This window comes from Dendrobates tinctorius, unplaced genomic scaffold, assembly GCF_039654945.1.
Source record: "Dendrobates tinctorius isolate UK_male_01 unplaced genomic scaffold, ASM3965494v1 ptg000028l, whole genome shotgun sequence".
In the NCBI taxonomy this organism is placed as follows: Eukaryota; Metazoa; Chordata; class Amphibia; order Anura; family Dendrobatidae; genus Dendrobates; species Dendrobates tinctorius.
The window spans coordinates 19,418,357-19,437,936 of record NW_027361696.1 but is presented as its reverse complement, the minus strand read 5'-3'; the positions used below and the strand labels follow the sequence as shown (position 1 = coordinate 19,437,936).

Genomic DNA, 19,580 nt, shown 5'->3' with positions numbered 1-19,580 from the left:
GCCTACCGTACATCAGTGTCCATATAGTCCATAAGTGGTCTGATGCCAGGAGATGTCCAGTGCGGTTCAACTGGCGCTATAAATCCAAATCCAAAGGATAAAAGAGGGGGTCTCCAGCACCAAAATTAGTGAAAAAAGATAAAACATATTTATTAGGAAGGTTTTAAAATCATATTAATAAGCCACCATGACCGGCAAGGCTACCTTACGCGTTTCAGACAGATATTACATGTCCTTAGTCATAGGTATATCTTATCAAAACTAGGAAGCTTAAATAAATGAATACATGAGGAGACTGCAGAGTGAACACCCAGTTTCAGGTAATTAGCTCCACCCTAGTCAGACCTAAGCAATTAATGCTGCTAAACAAAGCTAACATATAAATAAGAAATATATGTTTGCAGACATAAATGAATACATGCAAGAACAGCAATAAATCACAATACACATAAATAGATGAGTAGTGCAAGAAAAAAAAAAAACATATTACATTATATATTGCAAACCTGATCAATAATTTAAACCCTTCGGTGCATGGGCATCAAGAAGCAGGATCCATTTAGCCTCATTTAGCTGACAATAGTGCAGCAAACCAATCACCACCTCGCTCCGCTCTGTTAATTCTCTCTATGCCCCTCACGGACAACGTAGGTAGATCACCTCCATGCACTTCTGAGAAGTGTTTTGATAAACCAGAGCTAGGTCTTTTATTGCTATAGCGATCAGTAGTCTCCACAGGGGAAGAAGCAGAAATATGTTCAGCTAATTGTTTCTTTAACTTGCGTGATGTACAACCAACATAATATTTACTGCATGCTTCACAGCTGGCTAAATACACTACATAAGTTGTTGAACAGTTTATAAATGTTTTTATCTTATAAATTTTACCATTATTATCCAAAAACTTTACAAGTAGTCATATATCTGCATAGATTACATCTGGAGGTACCACACCCAAATGAACCCACTGTGCTGAGCCACATATTACTGCTTCTAGGGGTGATATACAAACTTGGTGATAGCAAATTGCCCAAATTTGTGGATTTTCTAGCTACAAAGTTCACACCATTTGACAGAATTTCTTTCAGAATTGGATCCTGTTCCAACATAGGCATATATTTAAGAAAAGCCTTTTTTATGTTAATAAAATCCAGACTATATGGGGTAGAAAATGTAAGCAGATTTTTATCATCTGATCCTGGTTGATTATCCCTCCACAAATCTGATCTTGATTTCTTAGTAGCAATAAATAAAGCCCCCTTAAGAGATTCATTAGAGGACCCTCTCTGTTTCAATCTATCAAATATAACTCCACATTCTGAATGAAAGGAAATTTCAGTCGAACACAATCTACGTGCCCTCGCAAATTCTCCAATAGGTAAATTACGGATGGTATTAGCCGTGTGTGAACTAGTAGCATGTAATGTAGAATTACCGCTTGTAGATTTTCTATATAAAGCAGTGGTGACCAAACCTATCTTATCATCTCCATGTGGAAAAACATCCAAAAAAGGAGCAGAATTTTAATGAATATCCACCTCGAATTTCAAATTTAGGGGGTTAAATCATTCAGATATCTTTGAAAATCCACACAAGACATCTGTACATCGTGTTGTGAGTTAGTACGCCAGATAATCACCAAATCGTCTAAGTATCTGGTGTACCAGCAAATTTTGCCACAAAAAGGGTTAAATGACGAATGAATATGTCTCTTCCCACCATGACATATATAAATTCGCCAAAGATGGTGAAAAAGATGATCCCATAGGGCAACCACACACCTGAATATAAAACTGCTTATTAAAAATAAAAAAATTATGTTTAAGCAGAAAGTCGGCAACCTGTAGAATCTACTCAGTGTGGGAAGCCTCAAAATCCCCATATTGTTCCAAATGGAAAGTGAGAGCTCTGATAGCTAAATGGTGGGGGATATGAGAATATAGGGCTTCAACATCACAGGTAACCCAAATCGAACCTTTGGACCAAGACATATTTGACAGTGCTTGTAATAAGTGTTTCGTGTCTTTGATATAACCCACTGTTCTCTTAACAAATGGCTGCAAAATCTTATCCAGCCAGGCAGATAGTCTCTCTGTGCAAGATCCTATGCCAGCCACAGTAGGACGAAAGGCAGGAAGAAATACCTCTTTATGCACCTTAGGCAGGCCATGAAAAATAGCACACACAGGGTTTTCAGACACAAGATAATCAGTCATTTTTCTGTCAAAAATGCCCAAAGCTTCCCCTTCACCTACTAAACATCTTAATTTCCTATTAATTTCTGATGTAGGATCAGCGTCCAACTTTCTGTAAGTATTACAATCTGATAACATACTCTGAATTTCTCATATAAGGTATTATCCAAGATAACCAGAGAGCCCCCTTTATCCGCAGGGCGGATCACAACATTAGGATTACATGATAAATCATTTAAAGCCTTTTTCTCAGCTTTTGTTAGATTGTTTACAGCTCCTATGTCAGTAGTTAGAATATCTCTTATTTCCTTCTCCAACACATCCTGAAAGCTGTCCATGATGGGAACCCTTGCTGAAACAGGATAAAAGTCTGGATTTGGAGTTTGTATCGGTTTTAGTTCCATAGATTTAACAATCCTCCGATTAGTATCAAGGTCCATCAAGGTTTTAGATGCTATCTGTTCAGTCAAAGTCATAGATAGCGGAATAACAGGAAATTCAGACGCTGTATCAGCAATAGATGTTGACATAATAGCAGAATCCGCCACAGATTGATGAAAGTGTTTTTTCACTGCTAACAAGCAGACAAACTTATTGACGTCTTTAATAGTTTGCAACATATTGGCACGAACACTGGGTGCAAGCTTGATTCCTTTCTCCAACACTTTAATCTGAGTATCAGTACATATATTTGCTGATAGATTAATCACGGAGTATTTAGACACCTCAGACAAAGCTTTGTCTAATATCTGCGGCAATGTGACTGTCTCTTGGGGATTCTTTTTTCTCCCACTGTGCCTCTTCCCTGCCCTATGCCATCTCCGGCAGAATATTTTTTCCTCTTTTTTTGCCATTTACTTCTGGCGGTTTTTTCTTGCCTCTGTGTCAGTGTGCGGTGTTTTGAAAATACCTGTGTGCAGTTAGATTTTGGGCGATTATCCTCTTCCTTCGCTGCATTCTTTCAACATGGATTTAACCACAAAGGTTTTGTTTAATAATGAGGATAGACTTAAAAAACTGGATTCTATGTTCTCCAACTAATCTAATTCTGATTATTCAGCTGGCACAGATTTGGATAATATTTTCTTTGATCTGGAAAAAACTATGCAACAAAAACTGAGGACCTGGTGGGATTCAACTATTTTGCAAAAATATGTTGATAGATCAGTGATCCCTAGAGGTCTGAGAATCAGGAAAATGCCAACATATCCTTTTCCAGAGTCATTTATGACTGAATGGAATAAAATTCTTACGGATTGTTCATTGCAACTAATGAAACTTATTATTAAAGAGGAAACTAAGGCTATGTGCACACATAGTTTTTTGGGTGTGCGGATTTTGTTGAGAAAACCGCAGGTAAATCCGCAGGACAAAAGTCCTGCGGTTTATCTGCGGTTTTGCCCTGCAGTTTTACACCTCATAATGGATGAGGTGTAAAACCGCAGCGTTTCTGCACCAAACAATTGACATGCTGGGGATTGTAAACCGCAGCAAAACCGCGCGGAAAAATCCGCAGCATGTGCACAGCTTTTTTTTTTTATTTCCATAGGAAATAAAGGTACTGTACAACGCAGCAGAATCTGCTGCGGACCCGCAGCTGTGGAACGGCAACAGAATCCGCACCGTGTGCACATACCCTAATAAGATCATTGAGTTGGAAAAATCCATTATGGAATATCATAATTCATTGAAGGATTTTGCTGGGAACCCTGAATTCAGTGCCAAAAATGATAAATTGCTGTATAGAATTAATAAAGAAGAGGAGAAGATTATTAGTATTAAACATAGCAAATTTTCACCTGATTGTATTGATTATGAAACGAATAAAGTTTATAATTGGAAGTCTCCAAGAAAAATTAAACCTATTCTTAAGAACAAGAAGGGTCAATCTCCAAATAAAACAGTGGAGTTTGTTACAGATCAGGAGACAGCTGGTGATACTACTGATCTCTCAGATGTGGATACTAATCCCCCTACCCCTCCATCTGCTGGAGTGCCCAATTTAGGGGTACCGTCAACGTCTAAAAACGGAGATGGCACAGGGGGAGAAAAAAAAATCTCCACGAGACAGTCACATCGCCGCAGATATTAGAAAAGGCTTTGTCTGAGGTGTCTAATTACTCCGTTATTAATCTATCAGCAAATATATGTACTCATACTCAGATTTGGAGAAAGGAATCAAGCTTGCACCCAGTGTTCGTGCCAATATGTTACAAACTATTAAAGACGTCAATAAGTTTGTCTGCTTGTTAGCAGTGAAAAAACACTTTCATCAATCTGTGGCGGATTCTGCTATTATGTCAACATCTATTGCTGATACAGCGTCTGAATTTCCTGTTATTCCGCTATCTATGACTTTGACTGAACAGATAGCATCTATAACCTTGATGGACCTTGATACTAATCGGAGGATTGTAAAATCTATGGAACTAAAACCGATACAAACTCCAAATCCAGACTTTTATCCTGTTTCAGCAAGGGTTCCCATCATGGATAGCTTTCAGGATGTGTTGGAGAAGGAAATAAGAGATATTCTAACTACTGACATAGGAGCTGTAAACAATCTAACAAAAGCTGAGAAAAAGGCTTTAAATGATTTATCACGTAATCCTAATGTTGTGATCCGCCCTGCAGATAAAGGGGGCTCTCTGGTTATCTTGGATAATACCTTATATGAGAGAGAAATTCAGAGTATGTTATCAGATTGTAATACTTACAGAAAGTTGGACGCTGATCCTACATCAGAAATTAATAGGAAATTAAGATGTTTAGTAGGTGAAGGGGAAGCTTTGGGCATTTTTGACACAAAAATGACTAATTATCTTGTGTCTGAAAACCCTGTGTGTGCTATTTTTCATGGTCTGCCTAAGGTGCATAAAGAGGTATTTCTTCCTGCCTTTCGTCCTACTGTGGCTGGCATAGGATCTTGCACAGAGAGACTATCTGCCTGGCTGGATAAGATTTTGCAGCCATTTGTTAAGAGAACAGTGGGTTATATCAAAGACACGAAACACTTATTGCAAGCACTGTCAAATATGTCTTGGTCCAAAGGTTCGATTTGGGTTACCTGTGATGTTGAAGCCCCATATTCTCATATCCCTCACCATTTAGCTATCAGAGCTCTCACTTTCCATTTGGAACAATATGGGGATTTTGAGGCTTCCCACACTGAGTAGATTCTACAGGTTGCAGACTTTCTGCTTAAACATAATTTTTTTAGTTTTAATAAGCAGTTTTATATTCAGGTGTGTGGTTGCCCTATGGGATCATCTTTTTCACCATCTTTGGCGAATTTATATATGTCATGGTGGGAAGAGACATATTCATTCGTCATTTAACCCTTTTTGTGGCAAAATTTGCTGGTACACCAGATACTTAGACGATTTGGTGATTATCTGGCGTACTAACAACACGATGTACAGATGTCTTGTGTGGATTTTCAAAGATATCTGAATGATAACCTAAATTTGAAATTCGAGGTGGATATTCATAAAAATTCTGCTCCTTTTTTGGATGTTTTTCCACATGGAGATGATAAGACAGGTTTGGTCACCACTGCTTTATATAGAAAATCTACAAGCGGTAATTCAACATTACATGTTACTAGTTCACACACGGCTAATACCATCCGTAATTTACCTATTGGAGAATTTGCAAGGGCACGTAGATTGTGTTCGACTGAAATTTCCTTTCATTCAGAATGTGGAGTTATATTTGATAGATTAAAACAGAGAGGGTCCTCTAATGAATCTCTTAAGGGGGCTTTATTTATTGCTACTAAAAAATCAAGATCATGAACCAGGATCAGATGATAAAAATCAGCTTACATTTTCTACCCCATATAGTCTGGATTTTATTAACATAAAAAAGGCTTTTCTTAAATATATACCTATGTTGGAACAGGATCCAATTCTGAAGGAAATTCTGTCAAATGGTGTGAACTTTGCAGCTGGAAAATCCACAAATCTGGGCAATTTGCTATCACCAAGTGTGTTTATCACCCCTAGAAGCAGTAATATGTGGCTCAGCACAGTAGGTTCATTTAGGTGTGGTACCTCCAGATGTAATCTGTGCAGATATATGGCTAACTGTAAAGAGTTTTCGGATAATAATGGTAAAATAGATAAAAACATTTATAAACTGTTCAACAACTTATGTAGTGTATTTAGCTAGCTGTGAAGCATGCAGCAAATATTATGTTGGTTGTATATCACGTAAGTTAAAGAAACGATTAGCTGAACATATTTCTGCTTCTGCCCCTGTGGAGACTACTGATCGCAATAGCAATAAAAGACCTAGCTCTGGTTTATCAAAACACTTCTCAGAAGTGCATGGAGGTGATCTATCTACGTTTTCCGTGAGGGGCATAGAGAGAATTAACAGAGCGGAGCGAGGTGGTGATTGGTTTGCTGCACTATTATCAGCTGAGGCTAAATGGATCCTGCTTCTTGATGCTCGTGCACCGAAGGGTTTAAATTATAGATCAGATATCCAATATATAATGTAATATGTTTTTTTTTTTCTTGCAATACTCATCTATTTACGTCTATTGTGATTTATGGTTTATTGCTGTTCTTGCATGTATTCATTTATGTCTGCAAACATATATTTCTTATTTATATGTTAGCTTTGTTTAGCAGCATTAATTGCTTAGGTCTGACTAGGGTGGAGCTAATTAATTACCTGAAACTGGGTGTTCACTCTGCAGTCTCCTCATGTATTCATTTATTTAAGCTTCCTAGTTTTGATAAGATATACCTATGACTAAGGACATGTAATATCTGTCTGAAATGCGTAAGGTAGCCTTGCCTGTCATGGTGGCTTATTAATTATAGTGCTTTTGAAAAAAGAACTATATTGTAATCCGAACGCTGCTAACTTATTCTTCTTATTATTATTCAGTTGATTTCGGCAATTAATGCGGCCCGAACCGCTACACGCACAGACTCTGTTGAGGTGTCGTTTCGAAGCCAGCTGTCATGATCCAGTGTTGGATCTGGCAGTATTAAAAGCACAAAGTGAACTTTTTTTACTTTGGTTAAGTTCAAAGGTGTTTTGACTGTCCCCGGTGGTGGTGAGTGGTATCGCACCTTAGCTTTAGTTTTAGGTTAATGTGCACTTAATTATAATTCAGGTGTTGGACTCTATAATTGGGTCTCAGGGTGTTCACTCACGGCTGGTGATAATGTCATGATCACGTGTGTCAGGACGCAGATGATGTCGCAAGGCGAACCCATAACACACGTGACCCCGGATACAGCGCCTCCAGTGGGGCGAATTTAAATAATAATACGTGCAGATGGATACACTGCCTCCACCTGGCGAATTTAGGTATTACACGTTAATAAACATTCTGGAAACCCCACCTCCAGTATGGCAAATTTAAATAATAAGGGGGACCTGGGAAACATTAACAGTGGTGGGCCCTGCAATAGGGAAAAGGGAATTGGAGACCTCCTGAGCTCCCCTGAGCCAGTGTCCCTGCACTCCTAACGTTCCCTATGCCGGTTTCGCACCGGGCGCCGCACGCGTACCTCAACGCCCTAGCTCGCCCTGAACCTAAACCCTCACTAGGGAATAGGTCGGTGCGGAAACTAATCCCACCACTGCACTAATAACACACATGAGGGAAAGAGACAATACAGGGGAAACACCACTTAGCTTTATGCTCTGTGCTTATGCTCCTGCAACAGAGCCCTCCACCTGTGTGCGTCTTCTCCACCCGGATCCATCACCATAACAGGATCCTGCACCATAGTGCTGCCTAGGAGCAGAGTCCACCACCAGTTGCTGCAGCTTAATAACAGAGTCCCAAGGATAAGTTCAGCTTCTGCCACGAAGTCAAGCATGCTTGAGTCCAGCTCAGCAGCCAAGTCCCACATGGTGAGTGCCACTCTCCATAGTAACCACTCCACCAGACCATGCAGACACTTCCCGCTGACACCATCACTGCGACTCCACCACGCCATGCCAGCCCTTCGTCCAGACACCATAGCTGACACACGTCCCCCCTGGCTAAGCTGCGCAGGACTCCTCCTCAGCTCCATCCTTCCACCAGGCTCACACCAACTCAAATGAAAGAATCAATATCACCAGCCGTGAGTGAACACCCTGAGACCCAATTATAGAGTCCAACACCTGAATTATAATTAAGTGCACATTAACCTAAAGCTAAAGCTAAGGTGCGATACCACTCACCACCACCGGGGACAGTCAAAACACCTTTGAACTTAACCAAAGTAAAAAAAGTTCACTTTGTGCTTTTAATACTGCCAGATCCAACACTGGATCATGACACCAGCGGCCACGACTGGTGTGCTAAGTATTTTTCGTGTCGATCGGATTTGTAGTTTTTGCGCAATTTGCGTTTGAAAATTTTTTTTCCCGTCATTGGAATGCACTATCTCAATGCATTTCAATGGGAAATGGGAAAATGTTGCCACAGGGAAAACATTCCCTGAGGCGATTCAAATGGCAGTTAAGCTTATTGATATGTGTAGGCACACCCAGTTACTATGCCAACGCCTACGAACTTCACATGACCCCAGCAGGACACAGTTTCTGCCAAACCATTTCAGCTCTTAAAGCGAAACCCACAGCACGAATGCAAATCTAACTTCATCACATGACGCATGCCCCTGAGAGAGAATGTGCGCCAAAGTGGATTTAGAAGCCCAGTGAGCCAAACTGGCTCTTAAAGGGCCGACGCGCCAAAGTGATTCTAAAAGGGCCGCCGCACCAAAATGAGTCTTAAAGGGACGGCGCACCAAATCAAAAGCTGAGTGACCCCAGGCCCCAAATCGGAGGGTGATTGACCCCGGCCTCCAAATCGGAGGCTAAGCCACCCAGGCCTCCAAATTGTAGGCTGATCGACCCTGGCCTACAAATCAGAGGGTGAGCCACCCTGGCCTCCAAATCGGACCCAGAGTGGCCCTGCCCACCAAATCGGACCCTGAGGGGCCCCGCCCACCAAATCGGACCCTGAGGGGCCCCGGCCACAAAATTGGACCCTGAGGGGCCCCGCCCACCAAATCGGACCCAGAGGGGCCCCGCCCACCAAATCGGACCCAGAGGGGCCCCGCCCACCAAATCAGACCCAGAGGGGCCCCGCCCACCAAATCGGACCCTGAGGGGCCCCGCCCACCAAATCGTACCTTGAGGGGCCCCGCCCACCAAATCGGACCCAGAGGGGCCTCGCCCACCAAATCGGACCCAGAGAGGGGCCCGTTCACCAAATCAGACCCTGAGGGGCCCCGCCCAACAAATCGGACCCTGAGGGGCCCCGCCCACAAAATGGGACACAGAGGGGCCCCGCCCACCAAATCGGACCCAGAGGGGCCCCGCCCACCAAATCGGACCCTGGGGGTCCCGCCCACCTAATTAGACCCGGAGGGGCCCCGCCCACCAAATCAGACTCTGAGGGGCCTCACAGGCCAAAGTGTACCCTGAGAGGCACCCACAGTTAAAACGGATCCTGAGTTGAAAGTCTTGCAGGGGCAGCAGGCAAGTCTCTTTTAAAGGGGCAGCCCGGGCACCATTTCAAAGCCCTATCTGTACTTTCTTCAGGAAATACACATCTAGTATGATTTTAAAACCTTCCTAATAAATGTGAGTTTTATCTCTTTTCACTATTTTTGGTGCTGGAGACCCCTCTTTTTTCCTTTACAAGTGGGAAGAATCGGGCAAAGCGCCAGAATTAGCGCATCTAATAGATGTGCCTTTGTTGGGCAGTTGCGGGCTGCTATTTTTAGGCTGGGGGGGCGAATATCCATGAACCCTTACCAGCCTGAGAATACCAGCCCCAGCTGTCTGCTTTAGCAAGGCTGGTTGTCAAAAATGGGGGAATCCCATGTTGTTTTTTTAATTATTTATTTTAAATAACTTAAAAAAACATTATGGGGACCCCTCTATTCTTGATAAATAGCCTTTCTGAAGCTGACAGCTGAGGGGAACCCATGCCGTTTTTTTGTTTTTTGTTTAATTATTTACATTGCAGGAACGGCTAATGAATACTACCATCCGCCGCTCCTGCTCTCACTATAATTAGTGGTAGCAGGTGTCAGATGATGGGATCAGTAGTCCCATCAGCTGACACCAGTGACTGGAGGTAAACTTTATAACTCCGATCACAGCTGAGCGCTCAAGCTGTCTTTTGACAGCGTTTGAACTGCTGCTCTCTGACCGGCAGGGATGATTTCACCGCCGATCAGAAGCGGTGTTTGCCGCGCTGCCATACACATGACAGTGCAACAAACACCTGGTGTTTGGGCAGCCATACCCAAACAGTAACATGAACTTCCTGTTGAAGTCTGTGTTTGGTGTTCGTGCCCGAACAGTAGGTGTTCGGTACTGACGCCGAACTTTAGTGTTCGGGTTCACCCATCTCTAGTCATTATCTCAGTAAATTAGAATACTTTATAACACCAGCTTGAAAAAATTATTTTAAAATTCAAAATGTTGGCCTACTGAAATGTATGTTCAGTAAATGCACTCAATACTTGGTCGGGGCTCCTTTGGCATCAATTACTGCATCAATGCAGCGTGGCATGGAGGTGATCAGCGTGTGGCACTGCTGAGGTGTTATGGAAGCCCGGTTTGCTTTGATAGCAGCCTTCAGCTCGTCTGCATTGTTGGGTCTGGTGTCACTCATCTTCCTCTTGACAATATCCCATAGATTCTCTATGGGGTTAAGATCAGGAGAGTTTGCTGGACAATCAAACACAGTGATACTGTTGTTTGTAAACCAGGAATTGGTACTTTTGGCAGTGTGGACAGGTGCCAAGTCCTGCTGGAGAATAAAATTTCCATCTCCAAAAAGCTTGCTGGCAGAGGGAAGGAAGCATGAAGTGCTCTAAAATCTCCTGGTAGACGGCTGCGCTGACTTTGGTCTTGATAAAACACAGTGGACCTACACCAGCAGGTGACATGGCTCCCGAAACCATCACTGACTGTGGAAACTTCACACTAGACCTCAAGCAGCTTGGATTGTTTGTCTCTCCACTCTTCCTCCAGACTCTGGGACATTGATTTCCAAGATCTGATGTGAAGTACCCACAATCAGTGATGGCTTGATGAGCCATGTCATGTGCTGGTTTAGGTTCACTGTGTTTTATCAAGACCAAAGTCAGCGCAGCCGTCTACCAGGAAATTTTAAAATGGTCTCAATAAACACATCAGCTCAGGACAAAAAAAACAAGCCCTCACAGCGTTCCATCAACGAAAAATAAATATGCTACCGATCTCAGAACATGGCAATAAGATTTTTTTTTTAACAAATTTCTGAATTTTTGGTTTTTTAACCATTTTAATATTTAAAAAAAAGCCTATACAAGTTTAGTGTCGTCGAAATCGTCCCAACCTGGAGAATCATCTTACCTGGTAATTTTCACCAGTAAAAGCAAAACCCCAAAACTAAAGGCAAAATGGCATTTTTTTCACCCTTTCACCATACTTGGAATGAAATCATTAAAAATTACAACTCATCTCACACAAAAAAAAACAAGAGTTTATATTTCTATGGGGATGGAAAAAAAGTCATCTAATATATAAAGCTCAAGTGTGTGTATATATGTATGTATGTATGTATGTGTGTGTATGTCCGGGATTGGCATCCACACCGTCGCAGCTACAGCCACAAAATTTGGCACAGTCACACGTCTGGACCCCGAGTGTCCTAGGCTATGTTGTGAGGCGAAATTTTAACCCCACGCGTTCCAATTCACCAAACAATTTTACCCCTATCTACATAATGGGGAAAAAGTGTGTGTGTGTATGAAGCCCCGCCCCTCATTATGATGTCATAATGGTTGCCGTGGCGACGCTGATGTCATCATAGGTTGCAAGCCTCGCCGCTCATTATGATGTCATAATCGTTGACTATGGGATGGACTATGTGTGATGGGTATATGGGCACTGGAGTATGGGATGGAGGATATGTATGACGGGTATATGGGCCCGGGACTATGGGATGGAGGATGTGTGATGGGTATATGGGCACTGGACTATGGGATGGAGGATATGTATGACGGGTATATGGGCACGGGACTATGGGATGGCGAATATGTATGATGGGTATATGGCCATGGGATGGAGGATGTGTGATGGGTATATGGGCATGGGACTATGGGATGGAGGATGTGTGATGGGTATATGGGCACTCGACTATGGGATGGAGGATATGTATGATGGGTACATGGGCACGGGACTATGGGATCGTGGATATGTATGATGGGTATATGGGCATGGGACTATGGGATGGAGAATAATTATAATTTGCTATAACTAACCACAGTTAGTTACTATGCCCGGGCAGCGCTGGGCTCTTCAACTAGTGGCTTTTTAAAGAAAGAGAGAAAAAACAAAAACAGAAGAGAGAAAATTGAACAATGTCCTCTATATCTACAGGAGATCAATGTGCTGAATGTACAGGCTGTAAATAAAGTTTTTTGAAAGCAAGATACAGTAGATTACATACCTGTAGTAGTTTGATTACCATGTATAATAACAATGGCTTAATTTACTATTTACTAGGCCCGACTTACCATAGCAACCAATCACAGAGCAGCTTTCATTTTTTCATATTAGTTTACAAGTGGCAGCTGATGTCTGATTGGTTGTTGTGTGCAGTGTTTCATCTTCAATAAACTTTATTTGTAGAATTGTGGAGACACGCTTTCTAGCATAGGGCCGTACTCACAGATTACAAGGAGGGTGAGTTGTGAGGAAACCATGTTCTTCCGGTCACAGCAGACTGAGGCAGAGACGGGGTGACGATTCTGTAAAGGTGAGAAATAAACCAATCCGATTATGACATATATTGCTACTAAAGGCCATCATAGTGTCATACAGCGGGATCAGTCAACAGCAGAGCAGCAGCTCGGCAATGCCAGTTTGCAGCAGGGCCGCTCATGCAGTAGAATCAATATTATTATTGCAGTTGTACATTAGTCAGCCATACAATAAATTCAGTTGTACAGCAGAGTGACTCATGAGGACTCGTTCACATGGCCGTATTTTCGGTCCGAGACCAACAAAACATTGGATCACACTCAGACCAATGTTATTCTATGGGGCGGTGCAAATGTCTGCTTTTTTCCTCAGACCGAGCCTTCCCGAGGATAAAATCGTGTGCAAGCACAATTTGTATCCATTACTCAGATCACACAGCCATGTAAGTCAATGAGTTTGTGGGGCAGGGCCGCAGCTATAATGAGCCAAGTTGAGCCAGGTGCTGAAGCGGCAGGCAGCAGGGGGCGGCATTATGCGCTCCTCTACCCGCAGCCATTTAGCCTCTGCACGCTGGTGCTGCAGTCATGCAAGAGGCTGTAATTGATGAGGACACAGGTGGGAAGTAGTCAGGGGCCCCCTGATCATGTGACCCCTGACTCCTCCCCTCCAGTGACCTCATCACAGGTCCTGTAGTCGCTCCTCTCCTCATCTGTAGCGTCTTCAATCCGGATATCATGTGACCCTGACTCCTCCCCTCCTATGACCTCATCACAGGTCCTGTGCACATCAGCCCTTGTTTTATGCAGGACTCTGCTGTCTGTGCTGGCTGTCATAGTCCTGGATGAGGGAAGTTTATTTGTGGGGTCAGGGGGGTTTACAGGGTGTATGTTGGCAGAGCCTCGAGTGTGTGAGGTGTACGGAGCAGAGCTGCAAGTGTACGAGGTGTACAGAGCAGAGATGTGTACGGAGTGGAGCCGTGTGTGTGTGTGAGGTGTATGGAGCAGAGATGTGTACACGGAGTGGAGCCGTGTGTGTGTACCAGGTGTACGGAACAGAGCCACAAGTGTGTGAGGTGTACGGAGCGGAGCTGTGTGTGTGCGAGGTGTACGGAGCGGAGCCGTGTGTACGAGGTGTAAGGAGCAGAACCGCGTGTGTACGAGATGTAAGGAGCAGAGCCCTGTGTATACGAGGTGTAAGGAGCAGAGCCGCGTGTGTACGAGGTGTAAGGAGCAGAGCCGCGTGTGTACGAGGTGTAAGGAGCAGAGCCGCGTGTGTACGAGGTGTAAGGAGCAGAGATGTGTACATGGAGTGGAGCCGTGTGTGTGTACGAGGTGTACGGAGCAGAGCCGCGAGTGTGCGAGGTGTACAGAGCGGAGCTGTGTTTGTACGAGGTGTGCGGAGCGGAGCTGTGTGTATGAGGTGTAAGGAGCGGAGTCGCGTGTGTATGAGGTGTAAGGAGCGGAGCCGCGTGTGTACGAGGTGTAAGGAGCGGAGCCGCGTCTGTACGAGGTGTAAGGAGCGGAGCCGCGAGTGTACGAGGTGTGCGGAGAGGAGCCGTGTGTGTACGAGGTGTAAGGAGCGGAGCCGCGTGTGTACGAGGTGTAAGGAGCGGAGCCGCGAGTGTACGAGGTGTAAGGAGCGGAGCCGCGAGTGTACGAGGTGTAAGGAGCGGAGCCGCGAGTGTACGAGGTGTAAGGAGCGGAGCCGCGTGTGTACGAGGTGTAAGGAGCGGAGCCGCGTGTGTACGAGGTGTAAGGATCAGAGCCGCGTGTGTACGAGGTGTAAGGATCAGAGCCGCGTGTGTACGAGGTGTAAGGATCAGAGCCGCGTGTGTACGAGGTGTAAGGATCAGAGCCGCGTGTGTACGAGGTGTAAGGATCAGAGCCGCGTGTGTACGAGGTGTATGGAGCAGAACTGCGTGTGTATGAGGTGTATGGAGCAAAGCCGCATGTGTACAAGGTTTACGGAGTGGAGCCATTTGTGTACAAGGTTTACAGAGCGTGGCCACGTGTGTACAAGGTGTACGGAGCAGAGCCGCATGTGTACGAGGTTTACGGAGTGGAGCCATGTGTGTACTCAGTGGAGCCGTGTGTGTGCGAGGTGTACAGAACGGAGCCGTGTGTGTATGAGGCATAAAAAGCAGAACCGTGTGTGTATGATGTATGTGGAGCCATACGTGTACAAGGTGTATGGTGGGGAGCATTCATACCTCCCAGCAGGACAGTCCCGATTTTGAGAGAGATTCTGCCCCACTGCCCCGGCTGGAGCTTACTTTTCCCGCGGACACAGAAATACACGGCGGAGCCCTGAGGAGCACTTTAAAATTCGCACGTGACGTTCCACCGGAAGTGACATGCTAGAAACTGGCTGGAAATGAGTTAATTTCGGGAGTAGATTGTGATGGAACCATGGAGGCACTTCAGGGAATGCTTCAGATCCATCACCGTATCCTCCTCCAACAGCGCGGACAGCAGGATCACCGTGGACTCGGGATGCCTGCCATGTGAGCGGATCATGATATGTCCTGCATCGGGAGGCTCAGGTGGGCACTACAGTGGGAGCCGGGCTGCTGTAGTATCTTTATAGAATCTTTCTTTCTCTGTTTCTTTCCTTCTTCCTTTTTTCTTTCTCTGTTATTTCTTTCTTTCCCCTCTTTCTTTCTCTCTCTGTTTTCTTTTTCTCTCTGTTCTTTCTTTCTTTTCCTCAGTACAAGTCAGTGTGCCCACAGTACCAGTCGAATACGAGGGGTAGGAAACTAGGTGGCACTGGTCACATTGAGCCTCTCATACTCTTTACTGGTGTATAATCATATGCCCTGAGCACCCCCATAAAGTGGGCCAGCCCCAGACAACAGGGTACAAACAAATCACTATTACTATCAGTCCAAGGAAAAAGTGGTTTGGTACCGTGTTAGCCAGTAGAAAAAAATATATAAAGTGCTCTCAGTGAATCAGTCCAAGTGGACAATTATATAGGTAAAGTTAATGATGTCCCTGTGGCAAGCACTGCGGAGGATCAGAATACACTGAGGAGACCAGAACAGCGGGGTTTGGGTAGAAGAATTATATGGGGCCCATTACACTGTATGAAGTAATATATGGTGCCCATTATGCTGTATGAAGTAATATATGGTGCCCATTGTACTGTATGAAGTAATATATGGGGCCCATTATGCTGTATGAAATAATATTTGGGGCCCATTATACTGTATGAAGTAATATATGGTGCCCATTATACTGTATGCAGTAATATATGGGGCCCATTATACTGTATGAAGTCATATATGGGGCTCATTATACTGTATGAAGTCATATATGGGGCCCATTATACTGTATGAAGTAATATATGGGGCCTATTATGCTGTATGAAGTCATATATGGGGCCCATTATGCTGTATGCAGTAATATATGGGGCCCATTATACTGTATGCAGTAATATATGGGGCCCATCATACTGTATGAAGTAATATATGGGGCCCATTATGCTGTATGAAGTCATATATGGGGCCCATTATGCTGTATGCAGTAATATATGGGGCCCATTATCCTGTATGCAGTAATATATGGGGCCCATTATACTGTATGAAGTAATATATGGTGCCTATTATGCTGTATGAAGTAATATATTGGGCCCATTATACTGGATGAAGTAATATATGGGGCCCATTATACTGTATGAAGTCATATATGGGGCCCATTATACTGTATTAAGTAATATATGGTGCCTATTATGCTGTATGAAGTAATATATGGGGCCCATTATACTGTATGAAGTAATATATGGTGCCCATTATACTGTATGAAGTAATATATTGGGCCCATTATACTGTATGAAGTAATATATTGGGCCCATTATATTGTATGAAATAATATTTGGGGCCCAATATACTGTATGAAGTAATATATGGGGCCCATAATACTGTATGGAGCATTATGTGGGGATAGGGGATGACTTTCTGTTTGTTGTGGATCAGACCACTGGGACCCCCATGATCCTGGGAAACGTAGCTTTGAAGAGCACCATGTAAATGGAGCTGTGGTCAGTCATACGCACTGTGGTGCCATTCACATGTGGCTCTTCAAATAACTCCTTAAAGAGAGTTATATGGGGACGACAAAGTATAGCAAAAATTCACTGATCGGGGTGAGGAGTGTTATAGTTTGTGGGCTGGTGGGGTTTGTGTGGCAGGGCTGCATTTTTGTCCCAGTCCGGCCCTGTGCCAGGCCTACCATTGCCATTATTGACCCTTGTTCTGGATACTTACAGTACGTGTCTTGTATGTGCGTGTGATGGCGCTGACATCCTTGTATTTGGACAACTTTTTTTTCTATTTATCTAAATCAAAATGTCCACTACTGTACTCAGTTTTACAGGCTAGATATGAAAATTTACTTTGTGTGCGGGGGGGCGTCATTTTGCTGTTTGCCTCAGGCAGCAGATAAGCTAGGTTCACCCCTGTGTGGGGGGAAAAAAAAAAAATCAGACTGCACTTGGATGGTCCGATTTTCATGCACTGATACAATAGAGAAGATGGAGTAATTTTTTTCCCCATCTTCTCCTTAGTCAAGAAAATCATATCACGCTCTGATCACACTGATGAGAGAATATGTTCTGTATCCGCTCAGCCTTAGTCATACATTACAGTCAGTCATTTATTAGTCAGTAGGGATGAACAGACCCATGGAAGTTCGGGTTCTGGTACCCAACCTGAACTTTATTCAAACTGTAGAGAGAGAACTGTGCCCAAACTTGAACTACAACCCAAACCCCATTGAAAACAATGGGAACCCGGACATTCGAACTGAAAAAATCTCTCTATTAGTCAGTCATACATTACAAAACCTAAGAAAATGAGCAAATAACCTGTAAGTAAACAAATAGTAATAATGCATGTGAGCAACATGAGGGGACTTAGTCCTTAAAAGCCTTCCAACTGCGACAAGATGTAGCCATATGGATAGCACTGCCTCTAGTATTTACCCTCTCCATGTGTCAGAAGACCTCATTATTGATGTGGACAGGGCAGGACTCAGGCCGACTGTTCATACACCTGCCCGTGGGAAGCCATATGTATGAAATATCTTGCTAATAAAGGGGGAGCCTTGCCCCTGTTTCTACAAACTACAAAAAACTACCGCAAAACCAAAGAAATGAGCCGCAAGAAATGTTGGTATAAGTACAATGTGTAGTAATAATGCTATTTATTTATTTTCTTACTACATGGCTTTTGCTAAGTTTGTTTTTATCTTAGGTTATGTCTGTTTGCCACAGCGTGAACATGCACTTACACATTGCAATTATACCAACATATGTTCCGGCTCATGTATTTGGATTGGTCATACATTAGAGTCAGTCGAACATTACAGTAGTCAGTCAAACATTAGTCAGTCATCCATTTGTGACAGTCGTGCAATAGAATATCAAAAAGAATGACCGGCACATCGACCGGCACATCCATACAGAACAATACAAGTGTGAATAGGAGCAATCTGGGCTCTCACAAATTGGCCAATTTGTGCGCTAAAGGCCCCGTCACACTAAGCGACTTACCAGCGATCCCGACACCGATATCAAGGTGTCAGGATCGCTGGTAAGTCGCTATGTGATCGCTGGTGAGCTGTCACACAGACAGCTTCACCAGCGATCAGCACAGCGATGCCGAGCGTGCGGCATCGCTGGCCATCGCTGTAAAAAATAATAAAAAAAATAAAAAATATAGTTATTCTCACCTTCCGACGTCCTGTTCAGCCATCCGGCCTCTCTCCACGCTCCGGTCCCAGTGATCCTTTGCATGAATGACCGCGAGACTTTGTTATCCCTCGAGACCGTGACATCTCGCGGTCATTCATGCAAAGGATCACTGGGACCGGAGCGTGGAGAGAGGCAGGATGGCTGAACGGGACGTCGGAAGGTGAGAATAACTATATTTTTTATTTTTTTTTATTATTTTTTACAGCTGATCGCTGGTCTCCCGCCTGTCACACGCAGCGATGCGTGCTGGCCAGCGGGAGACCAGCGACCAAAGAAATGTCCAGAGCTTTCTTCCAGCGATCAGCGATACCGGCAGGGGGGGCCGCTCGCTGATCGCTGTCACACACAGCGATCTCGCTGGTGAGATCGCTGTTACGTCACAAAAGTTGTGACTCAGCAGCGATCTCGCTACCGAGATCGCTTAGTGAGACGGGGCCTTAAGTACATTCATTTTTTACATATTTTCTATAGCTGTAATGCAATTCCAATTTCATATATTCTATGTTTGCATAATATAGCATTTCAGAGCACAGCTGGTTTTTCTTAGTTGTACAGTCGAGTCAGTTATATATTAGTCAGTTGTATTACTCAGACATACATTAGCTTCAATCATACAAAAGTGTCAGTCATTCATCAGACACAAATTATGTCTCACGGTACTATAGAAAAGATCTTGTAGTAACATCTGGGAGGGAGGTGATTAGCATACCCTTCTAATATTTCTCATTGCCTGTAAAGCCCCCCATACACAGAAAATGGCTGTCGGCTGAACAATGGTTTGACGGTTTCGCAGGAGAGTGCGGCTCGGCTGATTCTTCTTGTGCTCTCTATGATAGATTCGCTGGTAAACTCCTTTGTATTTTCCAATCTCCTCTGACAGCTGCTAGTCTCAGGTTATGTGAAAAT

The 19,580-nt window shown here is 43.8% G+C and overlaps 1 protein-coding gene across 4 annotated transcripts in view; it reads right to left on the bottom strand.

The window, feature by feature from the left end:
• The window catches only part of LOC141085174 (phospholipase A2-like), an 87,538-nt gene that overhangs the window by 12,509 nt on the left and 55,449 nt on the right, over nucleotides 1-19,580 (bottom strand). For 3 of the 4 annotated variants that reach the window (XM_073570375.1, XM_073570376.1, XM_073570377.1), the window contains one exon: nucleotides 12,892-12,970. In XM_073570375.1, coding sequence (XP_073426476.1) covers nucleotides 12,892-12,925 — 34 coding nt within the window. In that variant the 5' untranslated portion in view covers nucleotides 12,926-12,970. Of the gene's footprint in view, nucleotides 1-6; nucleotides 172-12,891; nucleotides 12,971-19,580 lie in introns of those variants that run through there. The other variant, XM_073570378.1, reaches the window with a different exon arrangement.